At 34.6% G+C, this 19,305-nt stretch overlaps 4 protein-coding genes across 5 annotated transcripts; 2 read left to right on the top strand and 2 right to left on the bottom strand.

Annotated features, from left to right (window-relative positions):
• Positions 1-854: 854 nt before the first annotated feature.
• LOC133323930 (glutamyl-tRNA(Gln) amidotransferase subunit A, mitochondrial) lies at positions 855-4,063 on the top strand. Its single transcript, XM_061532834.1, has 4 exons — positions 855-887; positions 964-1,211; positions 1,272-1,514; positions 3,057-4,063. Exons 1-4 carry the CDS (start codon positions 855-857, stop codon positions 4,057-4,059), a joined length of 1,527 nt encoding a protein of 508 aa, XP_061388818.1. The 3' UTR covers positions 4,060-4,063.
• Positions 1,692-2,422, bottom strand: LOC133323929 (NADH dehydrogenase [ubiquinone] 1 beta subcomplex subunit 11, mitochondrial). 2 transcript variants are annotated; one of them, XM_061532831.1, is made up of 2 exons: positions 2,356-2,422; positions 1,692-2,292 (listed from the first exon to the last, which is right to left on the bottom strand). In XM_061532831.1, the coding sequence occupies exon 2, from the start codon at positions 2,271-2,273 to the stop codon at positions 1,842-1,844; it is 432 nt and encodes a 143-aa protein (XP_061388815.1). In that variant the 5' UTR covers positions 2,274-2,292; positions 2,356-2,422; the 3' UTR covers positions 1,692-1,841. The 2 variants fall into 2 exon arrangements, with proteins under 2 accessions (XP_061388815.1, XP_061388816.1); XM_061532832.1 differs by having other exon boundaries at positions 2,361-2,398.
• Positions 4,064-4,159: 96 nt separating the features above from the next.
• On the bottom strand, positions 4,160-4,758 carry LOC133323931 (uncharacterized). The gene is made up of 2 exons (XM_061532835.1): positions 4,693-4,758; positions 4,160-4,630 (listed from the first exon to the last, which is right to left on the bottom strand). The coding sequence occupies exons 1-2, from the start codon at positions 4,756-4,758 to the stop codon at positions 4,160-4,162; spliced, it is 537 nt and encodes a 178-aa protein (XP_061388819.1).
• A 1,850-nt stretch (positions 4,759-6,608) lies between these two features.
• On the top strand, positions 6,609-13,881 carry LOC133323927 (uncharacterized). The gene is made up of 7 exons (XM_061532829.1): positions 6,609-7,540; positions 11,623-11,817; positions 11,872-12,048; positions 12,100-12,522; positions 12,586-12,747; positions 13,462-13,635; positions 13,721-13,881. The coding sequence occupies exons 1-7, from the start codon at positions 6,626-6,628 to the stop codon at positions 13,847-13,849; spliced, it is 2,175 nt and encodes a 724-aa protein (XP_061388813.1). The 5' UTR covers positions 6,609-6,625; the 3' UTR covers positions 13,850-13,881.
• Positions 13,882-19,305: the final 5,424 nt, after the last annotated feature.

Here is a 19,305-nt window from a genome sequence, read left to right on the forward strand (position 1 = left end):
TGGCCTAGCGTTGTCCTGGTGGAACTCGATCAGGACAATTCTGGCCGTTTGTGGTCAATTGTAAATGGTTTAAAACAGTATGGTCGATTTTTAGCTTCTGTTCGATGTTACTACTGCTAACATGCCGGTGAACTTCGATCTCTGATTTTTTCGACATTTTCGACGACCGGCCTACCTTTGCGAGGTGCATCTTTAGCATCAAAAATTCCTGAACGGAATCTACTAAACCAAAATTGCACACAATTGGCTGTTAACGTATCAGAGCCATAAACACCATTCACAATTTTAGCCGCATGGCATGCATTTTCGGCTTTGACAAAGAAATACTGTAAAATGTACCGAATTTTCTCTTTGTTAACTTCCATTTTTAACACCCTGTAACTCACTACCGAATACACCAAACAAAAAGCAGTAAAATATTTTTTACTGCGAAATGTAACCCTTCCAGCATAAATCTGGAATTGTTTGATCGATACTTTACGAGAAATCGTAAACAAATAATCTCCCCCATCTCCTGAACAAATAATGGATTACTTTTTCCCCAATCTAATATTTGTCTTTTTCCGTACTGCAAGAGTTTACTAGATTTTACTATTTTCCTCGATATCATAAAGGAGAATTTGTTGTCGTAGCAAAAAATAGTAGATTCTTGTAGTACGAGAACAAATAAAATGATATCGAAAAAATAGAAAAAAGCTGGTAGATTCTTGCAGTACGGTAACAGACAAAAACCTACGATTTTTGTCTTTGCAAATTGACATCACTTCTCACCGCATAGATGGAAAATCAACAGCTCTACAAACGGCGATTAATCGATTAGTCGTTATTTGTTTTGACATCCCTAAAACAACGACATGAGAAGGCATCTCAGTCAGAATATAAAACAGGTATTTTCTTTTAAATATTTTTTCACTAATTTTGTAACATAAAACATTTATAAATATACAATTTATCGCATTCTAGCTAACGACCAGCTATGGCAATGGCTTTTATTCGCCGCGACATGTCGTTGATTGTGCCTTGGACGATGCTGTTAAGTTGAAAGATTTGAATGCCTTTATAAAACTGACACCGGAATTGGCACTCCACCAGGCAAAGGAATCGGCTTTACGCTATCATGAGAAACAACAGAAAAGTCCACTGGATGGGGTGACAATTGCTGTAAAAGATAATTTCTGTACCAAGGGTATAACCACAACATGTGCATCAAAGTGAGTAAAATTTATTTAAATTTGACTAGGATTCATCGACGAGGATATATTTTGTTGCAGAATGCTCCAAGACTTTGTTCCTCCTTACGATGCCACGGTGTATGAACGTCTGGCGAAGGCTGGTGCCGTCTTAATTGGCAAAACAAATATGGACCAATTTGCAATGGGTTCAGGTACAGTGGATTCTATATTTGGACCCGCTAAAAATGTGTGGAGCAAAAGTCTAGATGAAAAGGACTGGCGTATTGCTGGAGGTAGTTCCGGTGGCTCCGCTTTGGCTGTTGCCAGTGGCATTTGTTACGGGTAAGTGCTAACACTTTTATTCACACGAAATCAGCTGTTCATTGTCATTGCCACCTTCATTGGTTCACAACACCAACAATTTTGGTACACAACCTCACATTGCCAATAATGTATATTTTCCAAGTAAACATTTATTGTCCATTGCGCAATTTTCAAAAACATCAACAAAATTTCACTTTTTCCGACAGTTTATTTCCGTTATATCAACAGTTTTCCCCTTCAGTGGGTTCTTCGAATTTTCTATTTATTCATTACATAACGTTTTTAGCAATTACACTTAAGAGTAGTTTTAATTCTTTAAAAAGAAAAAGCACAGATAATGATGATTTAGATGATGATTTCGGTATCACCCAACTCTTCATCGGAGGGCAGTACAATTGTGGAGGGGTCAACGTAATTGGGGCTGACCAAATCTAGGCCGGCCTTTTCACGGCGTCTCAGCTCCAAAAATGCTTCACGTTGGGCCCAATCGCGCATTTGCGTATCGGGCAAATAGGCCCAGAAGAATGTACCCCACACCAAACACAGAGTTACGGCGAAGAAGAATGAAGCCTTTGTCGAGTTGCGATCATTGGTCTCATCTTTGTGGTCGAAGCCGTAGCTTACCCAATTCTTGGGATTGGGGTTTGCAAAATCTTCTTTGGTTACAGGGGTAGCGATGGCAGCTGTTTCATCTTTTTTGGGTGATGTTTTGATACCTCGCACGGCCAGTGTACGGTGCAAAGCAGCACGATTCACGAAACGCAAAAGAGCTGACATGTTTTTGTTTGGCTTTTCGCTACAAATAAAGAAAATATTAGGAAATTTTGTGGAAAAAAATTAATAAAAAAGAAACACACACGCAACTGTTAACAGCGCTGCTACAAAAATCTGTCCACTGACAAATGTCAAAGTTGTGCTATGAAATGATAGCCGAGTGAATTGCCAACTATTTGTGGGAAAATCAATGTTAGTTATTTAATACGTAACGTAAATAAGCTATAAATTTAGTAAAATATTAAAGGACAATTAAAAAACTGTCCCGATGTTCATGGCGATATAGCGGCTAAATAACCTTCGGAGTATTCTCGACAACATTTCGAAGAAAATTTAAAAAAAAATGTCCTGCATGATAAAAATTATTTGAGAGAATGGAGAATTAAACACAAACAAACACCATTCTATAACTACATTTATTTACCCTTTAACATATGTATATTAAAATTGCTAATACTCTTGAGAAAATAGCATATATCGAACTACGTTCTGTTTTTGAAAACGTACAATATCGGTACATATTTCGACAAAGCGCCCACTCCACCACATTCTATATTTTGAATCTTCTAGCCGAAATTTTCAGTTTAAGTGGGAGCCAATTTAAAATGTGGGATATAGTCCCACATCTTTAATTTTCACCTCATGATAAGGCCGGTACTCTTCGAGTACCAAATCAATAACAACCTATTTATACAACCTTTCCTGAACACACAAAAGTATTACCATTTTGGTCTTGTTTTAATTCTATTAAACAAAATAATAAACGGTAATATTTTATATTTCCAGTGGCATTGGTTCCGACACCGGAGGTTCAACACGCAATCCTGCTGCATATTGCGGTGTCGTGGGTTTGAAACCGACATACGGTTTAGTATCACGATATGGCCTAATACCATTAGTGAACTCTATGGATGTTCCGGGGATTTTCACACGCTCTATAAGTGATTGTGTAGATATTTTAAACGTTATAGCAGGACCAGATCCATTCGACTCTACAACAATTCCACGGCCATATCGTCCAATCACCTTACCCGAAATAGAACAAATTGATCTGAGTAAAATTCGTATCGGAATACCAAAAGAATATCATTGTCCCGGATTATCACCTGAAGTATTGGAAACATGGAGTAAAATTGCCGATATACTGGAGGATGAGTGTGCCGGTGTAAAGCAAGTATCACTGCCCCACACATCAAGTAGCATTTATGTTTACTCAATATTAAATCAATGTGAAGTTGCTAGCAATATGGCACGATACGATGGCATTGAATATGGCCATCGGGCCGATGATGATCGCAGCACTGAAGAATTGTATGCCAAGACCAGAGCTGAAGGTTTTAACAGCGTCGTTAAGAATCGTATATTATCGGGAAATTACTTCCTTTTACGAGAAAACTACAACAAATACTTTGAAAAAGCTCTCAGAGTAAGACGTTTCATAGCTAATGATTTCAAAAAGGTCTTCGAAAATGAGAATGCTGACGAACGGGTTGATATCCTATTAACGCCCACGACATTAACAGATGCCCCACTGTATAAAGATTTCACTTCGCTTTCCAATCGAGACCAATGTGCTGTACAAGACTATTGTACACAACCGGCTAATATGGCGGGAATACCAGCAATATCACTACCAATACGGCTATCCAAAGAAGGACTACCCATTGGCCTGCAACTAATGTCAAATGTATTGAATGAAAAATTACTCTTAACCGTGGCCAGATGGATTGAAGCCCAGGTGGATTTCGATTGTTTTGATAATGAACAATTATATAAAATAAGAAAATAAATACATTTATTGTTTTTGTTGTTAAAAGCTATTTAAATTGATTTCAATATTCCAACATTTTATATTCACTTAGTCCAAGTATTAGAGAAAATAAGCTAATTTATTTGCTAGTCAAATGCTGTCTTACCAGACCAGACATTAGTCTAAAGGTTACATTGCATGATAACACCCAAATGGGTACTGAAATGGCATTGGGTACACCGGTGGGAAAGCTCAAAAGACCTTGCAGTGGCTGTAGGCTTATGTCTTCACTGAATGTCAATACCGGGTTATAACGATGCTTGAAGGATATGATAGCCAGTGATATATAAAGAATAGCCTTAAAGCCATAACCCATTATAATTTCTGTGGAATAGGTCTTCAATTGACCTTTACGTTGTTCCATTTTGATTTTACGCTGAGCTTCATTTACTTTGTCCTCTGCCCGCATTCTACGTATTTCGGCCACATAGCGATCTTGACCTGTTGTATTCAAAACTTTGTCCAATTCGGCTTTTGCCTTTTTTAATTCTTCTTGCAGCAGTTCTGTGTTTCCAGATTTATGGTTTGTAAACAGAGCAGAGATTCTGAGCTGCTTGTTGGGAATAAATTAAATGAATTGTGGTTTGATATACGGATATACGAAGTACTTACTAGTTTCACTATATCCGATGCAACCGTCAGGAGGAAGCATATTATAATTATTGCAAAAAATAACATTTTTATTTAAGTATTTTGTTATATTGTCCAAGTGTGTCTTTTCGGAATGAATTAGTCCAAATGCATGCTTCTATGAAATGAATCATCGGAACTTTTCGTTGTGCAATCCACTGTAAATTGATTACTCGAAATGCAATACGCTGTAAAATGATTACCGTTGTGTGATAACAAGTACAATTCCGTTAAATTCCTTATTCTGTCGTGATCCGGGATATTACAAGGTTGGAAATCTGGACTAGGAACCTCAGCATGCCTACTATTAATTGAGACAAATAGGAAATTTGAATCTACAACTACTGTTAAAACATGGACCTATGTTGACATTTTGCTGTAAAGACTTTTTCACTCTCCAATAGCCTCAGACAAGAGGGGGCACCTTTGTAGGAACCCATATCAAAGTCGGAGTATACTTGTAATTGGTGGTTACATCCATGGTACATTTATACGAGGTAGGGTATCTTTTATCAACAAATAAAAAATACACCTTTACGTTGTAGGCTTTAATGCGTTGCGTACTAAAACACCCACCTTCTCACCTTTATAGGGTTTGTTGAACGTCCATATTACCCAAATACGCAAGGACCTTATATACTTGTGTATCGATTGAAAACGGCGAAAATGGATGAAAACATTTACTTAAATAACCAAAAAATGTTTACATGTATAGAAAAACAAATTTTTCAATGACTGGAATTCCATTTTCAAAAAAACAACAAATTCAAAATACGCATTGTCAATGTTGAAAATGTTCAACTTTTTATGTTTACACGCAATGCGTATTTGGGTAACATTCATTGAAATACATGTATTCATGGTACAATAATACAAGGTAGGGCAGCTTAAGTTGAATAACAAAAAAGCAACTATGCACGTGTGGCTTCTTCTGCCAAGAAAAAATAAATATACGCAACAAGTGTTTGTGTTTATTTGACATTTTTTCAACACAAAACTAAAAACGCAAAAATGAATGAAAGGTTATGATTTCTTCCCAAAATCCAGTAGGGAACACCATAAAATGTTTGTTTCATCCATAACAAAGTAATTACTTCCAGACGAACGTGTTAAAAACTTTATTTTCATTTCAATTAAACTTAAATATATTTAAATTTATTTTGAATATATTTGACATTGTATTCATAACAATACACACACATACACAAAATATGTATTTTTATTTGATTGAACAAGCCACCTTGAAGAAATAGTAATCAGTTTGTAGCTGTGCCCTACCTTGTAATAATTATACCATGCTAGAACACATGGTGTTTGGTTAGTTACAGGCGCTCATCGACTGTCCATAAGATCATTGGCACCCGGTCATTTCAACCGAGATCCCCCTAAACCCGCTGGCTGTATGCAGTCGCGGACAGCCCAATAAACATATAGACTCGCCCGATAGCGTTCGGCTTTGCTGCCGTTCGTGGGTATAAACATAAAGCACTGAAATATTTTCATCAAGATTATATCCTTATATAGATCTCTCAAAAGTTTCTGCTAGTAAATTTGATCTCTAGATGGTATGTACAAGCATATGTGTGTGTTTGCGTTATGAAGTAATTATCAAAACAAAACTAAATGAACAGATCTATTATTTCAGAAATTTAATCTCGTCCCCAAAGAGGAACGCATTTTATTATTGTACCCACCATATGTTTCATAGTGAACACACGCTGGGTTGGCAACGCCGACACTCCAACCACCTGCTCTAAATGACAGTTCAGCCTTTATTTACATTTGTAATTTGTTGTTCTCTCTCGGCCCTTTGAAAAACATGATTTTTTGAGACCACATTCACAGAGACATCACCTATCTAACCCAAGGAGAAAAAAATTTGGGATTAAAAAAAATCGGGTTCTGTGACAAAACAATGATTGCAAATGAATTAGAATGCGATAAGTTGAATAAATTTAATATTTTGCATCGCTCGTCTTTGAGGGGACTGAAGAAATGTGGATCGTGCGGTTCTATTAGTGGTCAACGAGCGGTTATATGTCGTAATACCGAGTGTGATTTGCGCAAACGTATGCTGGCTTCCATAAAACCATTTGATCCCATTCAATTGGTGACACACAACGATATTCGCCTGTTTTCGGTGAGGACTAAAGAGAAAATCATTAACGTGCGGAATTTCGTCGCCATCAGTCAATCGCCGACGACGGGAATCTTTTCGCGAAAGGCAACATGTTATGTGGATAGCTGTAAAAATGAGATATCAACGGATTTCCATTGCAAACATATCAAGGCCATCTATTCAGCTGATAGTGATTTCCAATTGGCTGAGGTATATCAGATGGACAAGAACGTGCTGTGGAATTTAAATATTAACGAGGAACAAAAAGTGAGCTTGTGGGATGCGTATTGTCGCGGTGAAAATGAGGAGAACATTCCACCGATACAACGTTTAAATGGGCAAACGTTTGCCGTTACAGCTTTAAATTCAAGCAACTTTCTGGCGGGTCGTTTACATGTGACGGTGTGTTCCAATGCCGTGACCAATAAGAAAGGTTTCTATTTGTGTGCCTGTAAAAAACTGAAAATTGTGGTAGAACCTGACAATTCTGTTACCATGAAAAAGGAAATCTGTGATCATTTGCTGTTATTGTTGGCCGCCATTCTCAATAGGCCCGACAAATCTACGTATAGTGCCTTTCTTGATTCGCTACAACATCTGTGGATGCCAACCACATTAAACCCACCGGTTGATTCCAGTTCTTCACACCTTACGGATTTTGATATGCCGATGATTGATTGTGATGATAAGAATGAGGTCACACCAATTGGGGTTACTAACAATAACAGTAACAATAACAACAACAACGCGGAAGATTTTTTCAATTTCAATGAAGATCTATTTGCTGAAAACGTAAGTTACGATATGCAATTACCATCACTGCAATGTTGTAGGGTCATTAAAATGCATCATTTGCTATTCTCCTGATATTAATCACACACATTTTGTAATTGGAGAAAAATTCCCAACGGAAATTCAGTAATTATATTTCGAAATGTGAGGAAGAATAAAAAATGTATGGGGCTTTATATTCATGACGTCGATGTTGCCGTTGGCAGCAGCAGACAGCACGAAGCACATTGACAGATAACAAACGACGGACTGTGTGTCGACTTTATACTTTTGTCGGTTTGGGTTAGTTAAAACTTTTGATTTATTTCAGTTTGGTTTTGAATTTATTTTTGTATGTAATGTGTGTTAATTATCTCTCTAATTGTTTACCTTGCTAGGGCAAACAAACACACAGACAGATATACATACACGAAAATGTTTCAATGCCTCTGGCTTTCTCCCCGGTGGAGTTTGATATTTTTCACGTTACACATTCAAAATAGAGTGATCGGATAACGTATCTTCCAAATGACCAGATTGTCACATTTGGATGACTTTTGTTGATATTCAAAAAAACACTTTAATTTTGAGAGTTTTGTATTACAAAACAGATACGAGTATACTATACAAATAAAATATATATCATCAATTTATTTGTTTATGACGAAAAATATAACACAAACACACACGCATATAACACAGTCAAAACCCTTGTGGGGCAGTGGCTGCGTTGAAGAAGAAAAAATAAATTTATAATTTAAACCCCACTACAATGTGGAGTTTATATGTATAAAATTTTGCACATACTTCGAGGATGTGATAAAGGAATATACCTAGCGATCCACTTTCTGAATACTTCTATATAGCGATAAAGTCATTTTATTTATTTTTTGAAGTTTCGGGCACATATTCCAAAGGACAACGGTAATTTGCCAGTTGGTGATGTTATAAGTATAAAATAATTCTTTATAGAAAATGTTGAAATATAGGTCCATGTTTCACAATTATGAAACATGGACTATTATAATAGTCCCATATACAGATTTGGAATCATTTTAAATATTTGGACGGTTCAATTCACTTTTTTTGAAACTAAGTGTCAGTAATTTGATGATGGTTTCCATGAGCAGGATATTATTGTCTACGACAGATTCACGATTTTGCTGATCAATTGTGATCATCTCTTCGAGAGATAACATTGATCTTGTCCAGATCAATACCATCTAACATGAACTAAAATGAACCATTAATCATCTCTCGATAAGGGATCCAATTTCCACCTCGTTGTTGGGGTGGAAATTGGGTCCCTCATTCAAGATGATTTTTTATACCCTCAGCCTTATGGCTAATGACTTTGATAAGGTGAAAATTGGTTTTAGACCCCACGTTTCTTTGGACTATATATCATCAATTTATTTGTTTATGACGAAAAATATAACACAAACACACACGCATATAACACAGTCAAAACCCTTGTGGGGCAGTGGCTGCGTTGAAGAAGAAAAAATAAATTTATAATTTAAACCCCACTACAATGTGGAGTTTATATGTATAAAATTTTGCACATACTTCGAGGATGTGATAAAGGAATATACCTAGCGATCCACTTTCTGAATACTTCTATATAGCGATAAAGTCATTTTATTTATTTTTTGAAGTTTCGGGCACATATTCCAAAGGACAACGGTAATTTGCCAGTTGGTGATGTTATAAGTATAAAATAATTCTTTATAGAAAATGTTGAAATATAGGTCCATGTTTCACAATTATGAAACATGGACTATTATAATAGTCCCATATACAGATTTGGAATCATTTTAAATATTTGGACGGTTCAATTAACTTTTTTGAAACTAAGTGTCAGTAATTTGATGATGGTTTTCATGAGCAGGATATTATTGTCTACGACAGATTCACGATTTTGCTGATCAATTGTGATCATCTCTTCGAGAGATAACATTGATCTTGTCCAGATCAATACCATCTAACATGATCTAAAATGAACCATTAATCATCTCTCGATAAGGGATCCAATTTCCACCTCGTTGTTGGGGTGGAAATTGGGTCCCTCATTCAAGATGATTTTTTATACCCTCAGCCTTATGGCTAATGACTTTGATAAGGTGAAAATTGGTTTTAGACCCCACGTTTCTTTGGACTAAATCCGTTTCAGACAATTTGTAGTCGAATTACAAATGTCCGTCCGACTGTCTGGCCGGATGGTGCCCACGATAACTCTCGAAGGGAGCAACCGATTTCGTCCAAACTTTGCACAACGTAATATTTCTTCCAAACTTAGTTTAAGTTCGAAGATGGGAAATACCGATCCACTCCTTCTTGCACCTCCCCACAAAATTGTCAAAATTGTGCTAAAAATTTATTTTGTATAACATCCGACTATCCGATTTGAACCAACCTTTGCACAACCTATTATATTTACGAAGTCTAAACTAAGCCCGAAAATGGGACCCATTGGTCCACCTCCCCCAGAAATGTTCAGCATTTTGATATATTTATAAATCCAATATTAGGCGAATGGAATGTGTGGTTTGAACCAAAATTTGCACAACATATTATATTTACCAAGTCTAGCTTATCTTTGAAGATGGCACATATTGGTCCACTCCTTCTTGTACCTCCCCCACAAATGGTCAAAATTGTGCTAAAAATTAATTTTATAATAAGATGTAAACGGACTGTCCGATTTTAACGAAACTTTATACAACCTATCAAATGGTCAAAATTGTGCTAAAAATTAATTTTATAATAAGATGTAAACGGACTGTCCGATTTTAACGAAACTTTATACAAACTATTATCTTTACCAAGCCGAGATCAAGTAGGAAGATGGGACCCATTAGTCCACTCCTTCTAGTACCTCCCCAAAAAGGATCAAAATTTTCAATATTTATAAATTCAATAGCGGGCTAATGGATAGTCTGATTTGAACCAAACTTTGCACATCCTATTACCTTTACCAAGCCTAGATCAAATTTGAAGATGGGACCCATTGGTCCATTCTTTTGGTACTTCCCCCTCAAATGATCGAAATTTTCAATATATATAAACCCAATATCAGGCGAATGGAGTGTCCGATTTGAACCAAATTTTGCACAACCTATTCTATTAACTAAACCTAGTTTGAAGATGGGACACTTGGAAGATGGGACCCTTTGGTCGACTCCTTCTGGTACCTCCCCCTCAAATGATCGAAATTTTCAATATGTATAAATCCAATATCAGGCGAATGGTATGTCTGATATGATAGAATGGAATGTCCAAGCTTTTCACAACCTGTTATCTAGATCAAGTCAAAATATGGGACCCATTGGTCCACTTCTTCTGGTATCTCCCACACGAATGGTCAACATCCTCCGCAAACCATAGGGTGAGGGTATATATCTGTCGACAACACCGACTGACACTTTTTTTTATTTGTTTTCATACATTTTAAGGACTCTATCAGCAAATACCCGAGGTCGTACTCATGTCTTTATAGAATTTCAATAACTTCAGTGATTACTTGAAGCTCTCTCATTTTTAGTAATGGCGTACTTTTCACTGGTCAAATGGCAAAGAATAACAACTTCAATGCTACAGTTATGGAAACAGCAGGAAAACCCTTTACAATTTTGTTATTAGAAAAACACCGCCCTTTCGTTTGTGGAGTTTTTTTTATTTTGCTGTTTTATGCGTTCAATTATGAAATAAATAAATAATAACAAAACTATATAACAGTTGCACATTTTACCTAAGGCGCATCACAAGTAACATCATGTTTTATGACACATCATAAAGGCATTTTTATATTGTAATCTTGGACAGGCAATGTTAACGAATTCGTAATAACGTTCAGAGCTCAAACTAGATAACAATAATCCATTGCTAAATTTAAATTGAAAACGTTTTGTTTCTAGGATTTCTTGTTGATCTAAATATTAGATGTTTTATATTCTTTGTACCACAAAAAGTTTTATACAAATATAATGAATTCATCTAATTTTATTTACTTTATTTTTCAGACAATTCCTGATTTTTCAGACATTATATCCGACATTGAATCCGAAACGAAAAAATCCTCACCCCATATGCAACAATACCTGCCAATAGTATCCACATCAGATCCTCACTTTAATTCAAACAACAGTGTTGAAGATTTCGATTTGAATTTTCCACACATAAAAGAAAACCGAATTGCTGCCGATACAATGTCAAGTGCCTCGACTATAACACCAACAAATAATAATAATAATTTCAATAACAACAATTTAAGCGTTGTTGAACAATTTCAATTAAGCAATGACATTCAACTATCATGTGATAATATAGCTTTAGCCAAGGATATTGAAAGTCTGAACAATTTGGAGGCGCAAGTCCAAGATACATGTTTAGATACAATAACAACAACACAGTTGAATGGTGTTGAACAAATCAAACAAGAACAAATTGCCCCGTCCGTCAATAGTGACCTGCAAACAACAATAGCAACAACAACTACAAAAAATTTCATTACAAATACCTCAAATTCGGTGATTATCAAACCAAAGTGTAATCCTGTCTTTCTCAATAAATCCGTTATTGTTAAACAGAGTCCAGTGAAAATCATAAAAATTACAAAACCCGGTGTTATACAAAAACTGCCAACTATCGATAAGAAATTTGTACAAATTTCCAAAATAGATTCTAGCAAAATAATTTTACTTAACTCAAAAAGTTCTCATAAACCCATAAATATACAGCCGATAAATAATGTTACTGTCACCTCCACGGTACCCTCACCGCCGTTAATGGATGTAAACCAGCCCTCACCGGCACCCGCATTATCCTATGAATCATGGTTGGATAATATAATAGAAATATTAAATGACAGTATTATATTACAAGACTCCAATAATATTAAGCATACATTCCATGTTCATGAGGTGAGTAATAGGGTTTTACGAAAGTGAGTGCGGGAGAGTGATAATATTTTTCTTTGCTTTTAGGATATGTTCTCACATTTTAGTAAAACTTTTGGTTTCAATAACAAACCCCGACTGCCTAATTTTACACAAGTATTAACCAGTGGCAAACATAAAGGTCTCATTAAATATGGATGGTATTTCAATCAAGCAGCGGCTGTTAAAAGGATATTTTCAACAAAAAATGTAAGTATGTTATGTTGTGTTGTAATATACAAACAGATCAAAACAACCATCAAAAATAATATTCGGTGAACAAAAAACCTTAAATATGTGGCTGTAATAAAACATGGACACAAATGCAATGAACCTTTGTTCTAAAACGTGTTGTGCCTCGACATTCTCGGCGTTAAAAATTGAATTTTGTTCTTTATTTAATTTGAACCTACATTACTTCATGAATGTCGATTTAAAATGCCAAGTGGCGGCAAGGGTGCCTCTCAAACTTTAAACACTTTTTTCTCGAAATATGGCGGGCACGATAACTCAAAAACTTGGATAACTGTGATCGGTCAGGATCTTCCATATTTTATAATTTGGTTTGAAGGACATTTTGTTAATTTTTGTGTGATGTTAAAATCCTAGTTCATACCATAGCCAGGCATGTTCTCTTTCGAGATGCGTTGGATTTTTTGTGACGCTCTCGAAAAGAAGGGCTTTTCTTTAATTGCCTGCCCTGCCCTGTACCCTTAAGTTTTTTATTCCAAATTTAAATGCTCTGAAAAGGTTCACCAACTCTGAATAAATTGACCAACTCCGATTCTAAGACTCTGACTACTTATTCCAGATAATATAAATCGTCATAGAGCTTAAAACATAATTGAACACCTCTACTTTATATTCAAGTAGTTATTTTTTCTATTCAATGTACTTATTTTATTATTTCTCTTTTATTTACAGTCCAAATTGGAATTACAACGTCCAACGGAGCCACTTAAAGATGGAAATTTTGTGCCATTCTTTTCAAAAATCTCTAGCCAAATAACTGTTACCAAATGTCGTCCAAAAGAACCGGAACAAAGAGTTTTTCTCAAATTTTCCAATGCCCCCGAAACAGCTTCGGATACATATGAGGTGAGTTTTTTTTTTAAATCAAATAAAATTATCCAAAACAACATTGTAACAATCATATTTATTTCTGTTTTCCCAAAAAAAAAAGAACGACAAATCCGGTTTAAAACTGGAATGGCTTCCCTCGGCCTTTCCCCGAAGTCATTTTGGCCTTATGACCATAGAGTTTTGTGTTTACACATATACCAAAAATGGTTCTCTATATGGTAACTTTTGAAATATGTGCAATAAAGTTTCTATGTTTTATTAGAATTATCTATGCGTTTTCATTTTAAATTTTGCAAATGGAATGCAATAAAAAATAAAACACGTGCCCCAAAAACGTATTCATACATTTAACTTTTTATTTATTTAAATATTTCATTGAGTGTGATTTCAATGGTTATAATCACCATTTCATATGTCTCTCTGCCATTTCTTTTTGTATTCATTAACTGTGACGCATTGTCCGTGATAACATCAATCATTTTATTTAACTGTGCTTTTTTTATACCATAGTTATATGGGTGGTAGGTATGAGGCGAACACACAAAAAGAAACAAAAAAACGATAAACAAAATTGACGAAAAGTGAAACAATCAATTTTAAGTCTCAATAAGTACACCTAATGAGTAGGATATTAATATCATCAACGGGGTGGTATTTCGGTGATAACAATGGTATTTAGGTCTGTTGCGTATTGTCCTACGTAAATCATTTGACAATTCCGGCATGAAGAGTAGTAAACTGTTTGGGGATTACCGTCTGAATGAAGTAAATCCAATGGATTTAATTTGGAACTTTGTTTTATCTGAGAACAACAAAAAAAGCTTCTTTACAATGTAGATCAATGTTTTGAAATACCCCATTATAAGGGCAACGATCGATATTTGGCATTTTAAATGTGCCAAATATCATTCCAACCAACCGAATTACATCTTGGTAAACAGTTGGGTATGTTTATTATTTCTAAATACCCAAAGCCAAATAACTAGATAAACGAAAATTACCAAATTGCGTGATATGCCGAATTCGTCATAACGTACACTATGTCATATCAGCTATGACACTACTAAATTAATTATATTTTAATTGCGGTAATTAACATAATGACGTAGGCGGGTGTTTAATTTCCTCACAACACAAAATTAAGAATAAATGTAGAAAAAAAGTATCAAAGTAATGGGTAATTAAAATGTGCACAACTTCCTAAGAATGCAGAATGTTTACATGATCGATGATGAATAAATTGATCGAGTCAGATGCGTGATAGAAAGTCCGATAGATCATTGAGTTACGGTATACAGTAATAAAAAACGACATCACCCTTGCGATGGTTGCTATTATACCTTCGACCATAAGATTGCACTTGTCTGTTCCGTTTGCAATAATTTAATGGCCCTCATTAAATGTTCCAGTATTTTGTTTTGTCTAAGGAAAAAAAAAACTTCTTTACAATGCAAATCAAAGTTTTGAAATACCTCATTACAAGGACAAAGATCGATATTTGGCATTTTAAATGTGCACCGTTCGGCCCAGCAGAATTTCCGAGCAGTGTGCTAACAAATTTATTAAGGTCTCATCAACATCTCGTGATATTAGCTCTGTCTGTTTACTCGATATTTGGTAACAATTGTTACCAAATGTTACTAAATGTTGTCTGTTTACCCAAAAGCCCAGTAAAAGAGAGTCAAGTTTCACAGTTCAACAACAACAAATTTACTGGAGTTTACTGATAAAATTTATGCAGTAAGATTTTGCAAACTCAGACATTTTTGGATCAGCTGTTTTATGACCAAACACAAAAATTATTCAAAACATATTTTTTTAATTTGCAAAGTTCAATTTGAAATTAAGTTGTAAAAAAATTACAGAAAATTGAAGAAAATTCGCATGTAATGCAAAGTTTCATTAAATTAGAAACTAATTCTTCATATTTTTAGGCAAGTTTCAGAAAGAGGGCAATGTATTGATGTTCAGTTTATTTTTAATATTAAATGTAATACAAATAATTGTGTTCGTCCTTTGTTTATTTTGGGACAAATAAAAATGTTTTCTTGAATCAGCTGTTTATTTGTTGCATCAGCTTTTATTGCAGTGCATTTACTCAGCTGGGCAACCAGGCGAACTATTTGGCTAGGGAAATGCATGCCCAATTATCGGAACCTCAGCATTCTGTGTCCCGGCAAATCCACCACTGACAGGATTTTCACTCCTCCCCATATCCTGGAAAAAACCACGAAAAACACATCGATACATTCCAACTATTCGTCAACTACAAAGTCGAATTCGACAGCCCAAATCCGCTCTGTGTTCGGCATTACTGCGAAATTAATACGGCTATGCAGGATAACTTTATCTGGCAAAAGATCAGCAGTAAAAGTCCGAAAGGACCTGTCGAAGCCCTTCAATGCCGAACGAGGATTCAAACAAGGTGATAGTTTGTCGTGTGACTTTTTTAACATCCTGCTGGAATAGGTTATACGAGATGCAAATGTGAACAGAAATGACACTTTGTACACCAAATAACACATGTTACTCGCATACGCCGATGTCATCGACAGAATGGGTCGAACATTGCGAGCGGTAACAGCCACCTTTGTACAAATTGAGAAGGCGTCTGGCAGTAAATGGCGAGAAGACCAAGCTAGACGTCCAGTAGACTCAGACAAACTGTGGAACTTGATAACTACAAATTCGAGTTAGTCAAAGATTTTTATGCCTCTGTACCGCCATAAATAAAACTAATGATATCAGTTTTGAAATTCGGATAGTGGTGGCGAACCGATGCTATTATGGTCTAAGTAAACAGTTTGGAAACAAGGCCATCTCTTGCCACACCAAACTCACACTCTACAAGACCCTGATACTAACCGAGCTGTTGTATGGATGAGGCAGATCTTGGAGAGTTTGAAAGAAAAATTCTCCGAAAGATCTATGGACCGATCGGCGTTGGCGGTGAATATTGCCGTCAACTGAACCATGAGTGGTACCATCTACTCGAAAATCATTGTTAGACGTATCAAGCTGCAGCGACTGTGAAAATGGATGAGGATTCCCCAGCACAAATGGATATAAAAGCGAGCCAACTGATGGAGGCCACGATTTCGATGTAAAGATCAATTGGAAGAGAACATTTCGGAACATGGTTTTTCAAATTAGAAGAGTTGGAAATCTTTTTTAAGTTCGGCTTATGGAACACTTTTCAGCTAAGTAAATAAGTAGCACTTACGTTGTTGGGTCGTGGCATATTACTTACGTATAGTATAATTTCTACTAGCTTCGAGATTTCAATTTCATTGTTCATATGGTATATTGGACGGAGGTATATACTATTTGTCGTATAGTATTGCGGATCAATTTATAAGCACAAAACCTAAGGATTATTTTATTACAATTTACCTTATGTGTAGCCACAAAAAAAAAAAAAACACTCGTCGTTTATTTTATTCGTTAAATCGCTTCTTTCGTATATTTATTTCATTCTTTTTTGTTTGTTGTTGTTTGTTTTGTTTCTTTATTATTTTTTTGCTTTATTATAATGTATAATACTTGTTTTGCTTGTTGTTGGGTTTCTTTTCCTTATATCTTGTCCTTAATTGTAGAGTTGAAAAATAAGAAAAGGAAAATAGAATATAAATTAAATAATTTTACATTCAATTCATGTCATCGTTTTCTTTGAAACATTTCATTCCTTTTTTGTGTTATAATCAGAGATATTCGGTTTTTTCGATTGGCTTATTCTGTTTTTAAAAATTAAAATTGTATTTTTCGTTTTTTTTCTTTCTTTTTTTAAATTAGTACATAAAATTTACAAAAATTGTCTTATGTATTTATTCGGTTTTTTGTTCTTGTTGTCTATTTATAAATATGTATGTAATTATATTCTATATTTATAAAGTGTATTTACATATGTTTTTGTTTTGTTTTTCGTTTATTCAATCACTTGTGCCTTGGTGCTTATTTTGTAAATTTTTTAGTTTTTTTTTTCATTTTGTTTTCTTTATGAATGAATTGTCGATATTTTTTTTGCAAATTTTTTCTATGGGGGAATTGTGAGCAGTGTTTATTTAATTTTTTACAATATTATGTTTTGTTGTTTTGTTAAAGGAATTGTATTCTCATCTTTTAAAACATTTTTTTAAATTAGGACGGACATTACACCAATAAATTAGGAAGGTTACAATTTGGGGGGCCTAGTAATGTATAATATTTAAAATCAATGTATATTTAGGTTTTTCTTTTTTTAACACTGGGCCATATGACAGACTTCGGGATTTTTTATTGGTATCTTTTATTATTTTAAATTAAAAAAAAAATAACTTGTAATAAAATAAATATGTTTGTATGTATATTATTTTTTATATTTCTTTATCAATTAATTCGAAACAATAAGACCCTAAAGTCAGGAAAGCGTTGCTAAAAAAGTTAAAAAATTAGTATAAAGTATATGCATGGTAATTCGTAGCCCGAGATAGTTCGTAATAGCTTGTTTTTATTTTAATCCAGCTAATCCGACCTTCGAAGTTCTTTACAATTTTAAAGAGCTGCCTTTAGAAAATTTTCGCAGAGTTAAATAGCTAATATCGCAGATTTAAATGGCTAACATCGAAGTAATTTACAGTGCTCCAGCAACTTTACAAGGTTTCCTTCATTTCAGAAAATATCCAAACCTGACGTCACAACTAATTTTGAATACTCTTTTATACAGTAACCCTCTGAATATTTGGTAACCCTATCTTGTACGATCTTATTGCAAATCAGCTGTTTGTGTCAGCTGTTTCGGAATAAAAGCAACACAAACCTAATCATCTATCTAAAATTGTTTTTTAAAGACGTTTTATCTTAATTTTGTGATGTTAAACAAATTATACGCAATAATAACATATTAATCTATCTTCATGTGCCTTTTTTTTAAAAAAAAAAAGATTTTCTTTCATATAGAATACACTTCTGTTGAAGTGAATGCCAGAACATGCTCGTATATCATACATTCCACAACGCCACTAATACAGATTCGTCCAAAGGAAAATACACTACACCAATCTGTACTTTTATATGATGTCTACTTCGGAACCATTAAAAATTTGTTTTTATAAATATTTGGAAAATGGTTGGCACGTTTATACGACCCATATTCCAAAACTTTGTCATACTACATCGATTTCAATTGGAACACTGATTATATCGTTAATGTAAGCCCTTTTTCAAAACTTGGATTGACATATGTTTTCTTCAAGTCCAAGATAAAATTTCCATCAACATCTGCTGTGGTTAATTACCTGATATTCGACCTACACGAACGCCTATTTACCTTACCTTTGGCAAACAATTTATTTTCCCATGGGAAAGTCACCCTTCAATTCCAATTGGAAAATCGAGAAAGGCTTTCATTTCTTTTTTGTTAATCCTTGAATCAATTTAATTTTAAATATAATTTCAAAACCTTTTTCAATAGATCACCTAACCTTCTTTAAAAATAATTCGAAAAAAAAATCGAGTAGGAATAATATTTCTATTAAAATATCTCCACAATTGGGAATTTAATTTAAATTAAAGGACGCAACGCCACTATATTTTAGATAAATGACATATCAACACCACAACAATGAGGTTATGAAACCAAATTCTATTTTATATCAATGGTATACAACTCCATATTGGGCCAAGTATGAATGCTGTACTCTCTAAGAG

Source organism: Musca vetustissima, unplaced genomic scaffold (genome assembly GCF_032173495.1).
Source record: "Musca vetustissima isolate MV318-11 ecotype Yass unplaced genomic scaffold, APGP_CSIRO_Mvet_v1 utg41969, whole genome shotgun sequence".
Lineage (NCBI taxonomy): Eukaryota > Metazoa > Arthropoda > Insecta > Diptera > Muscidae > Musca > Musca vetustissima.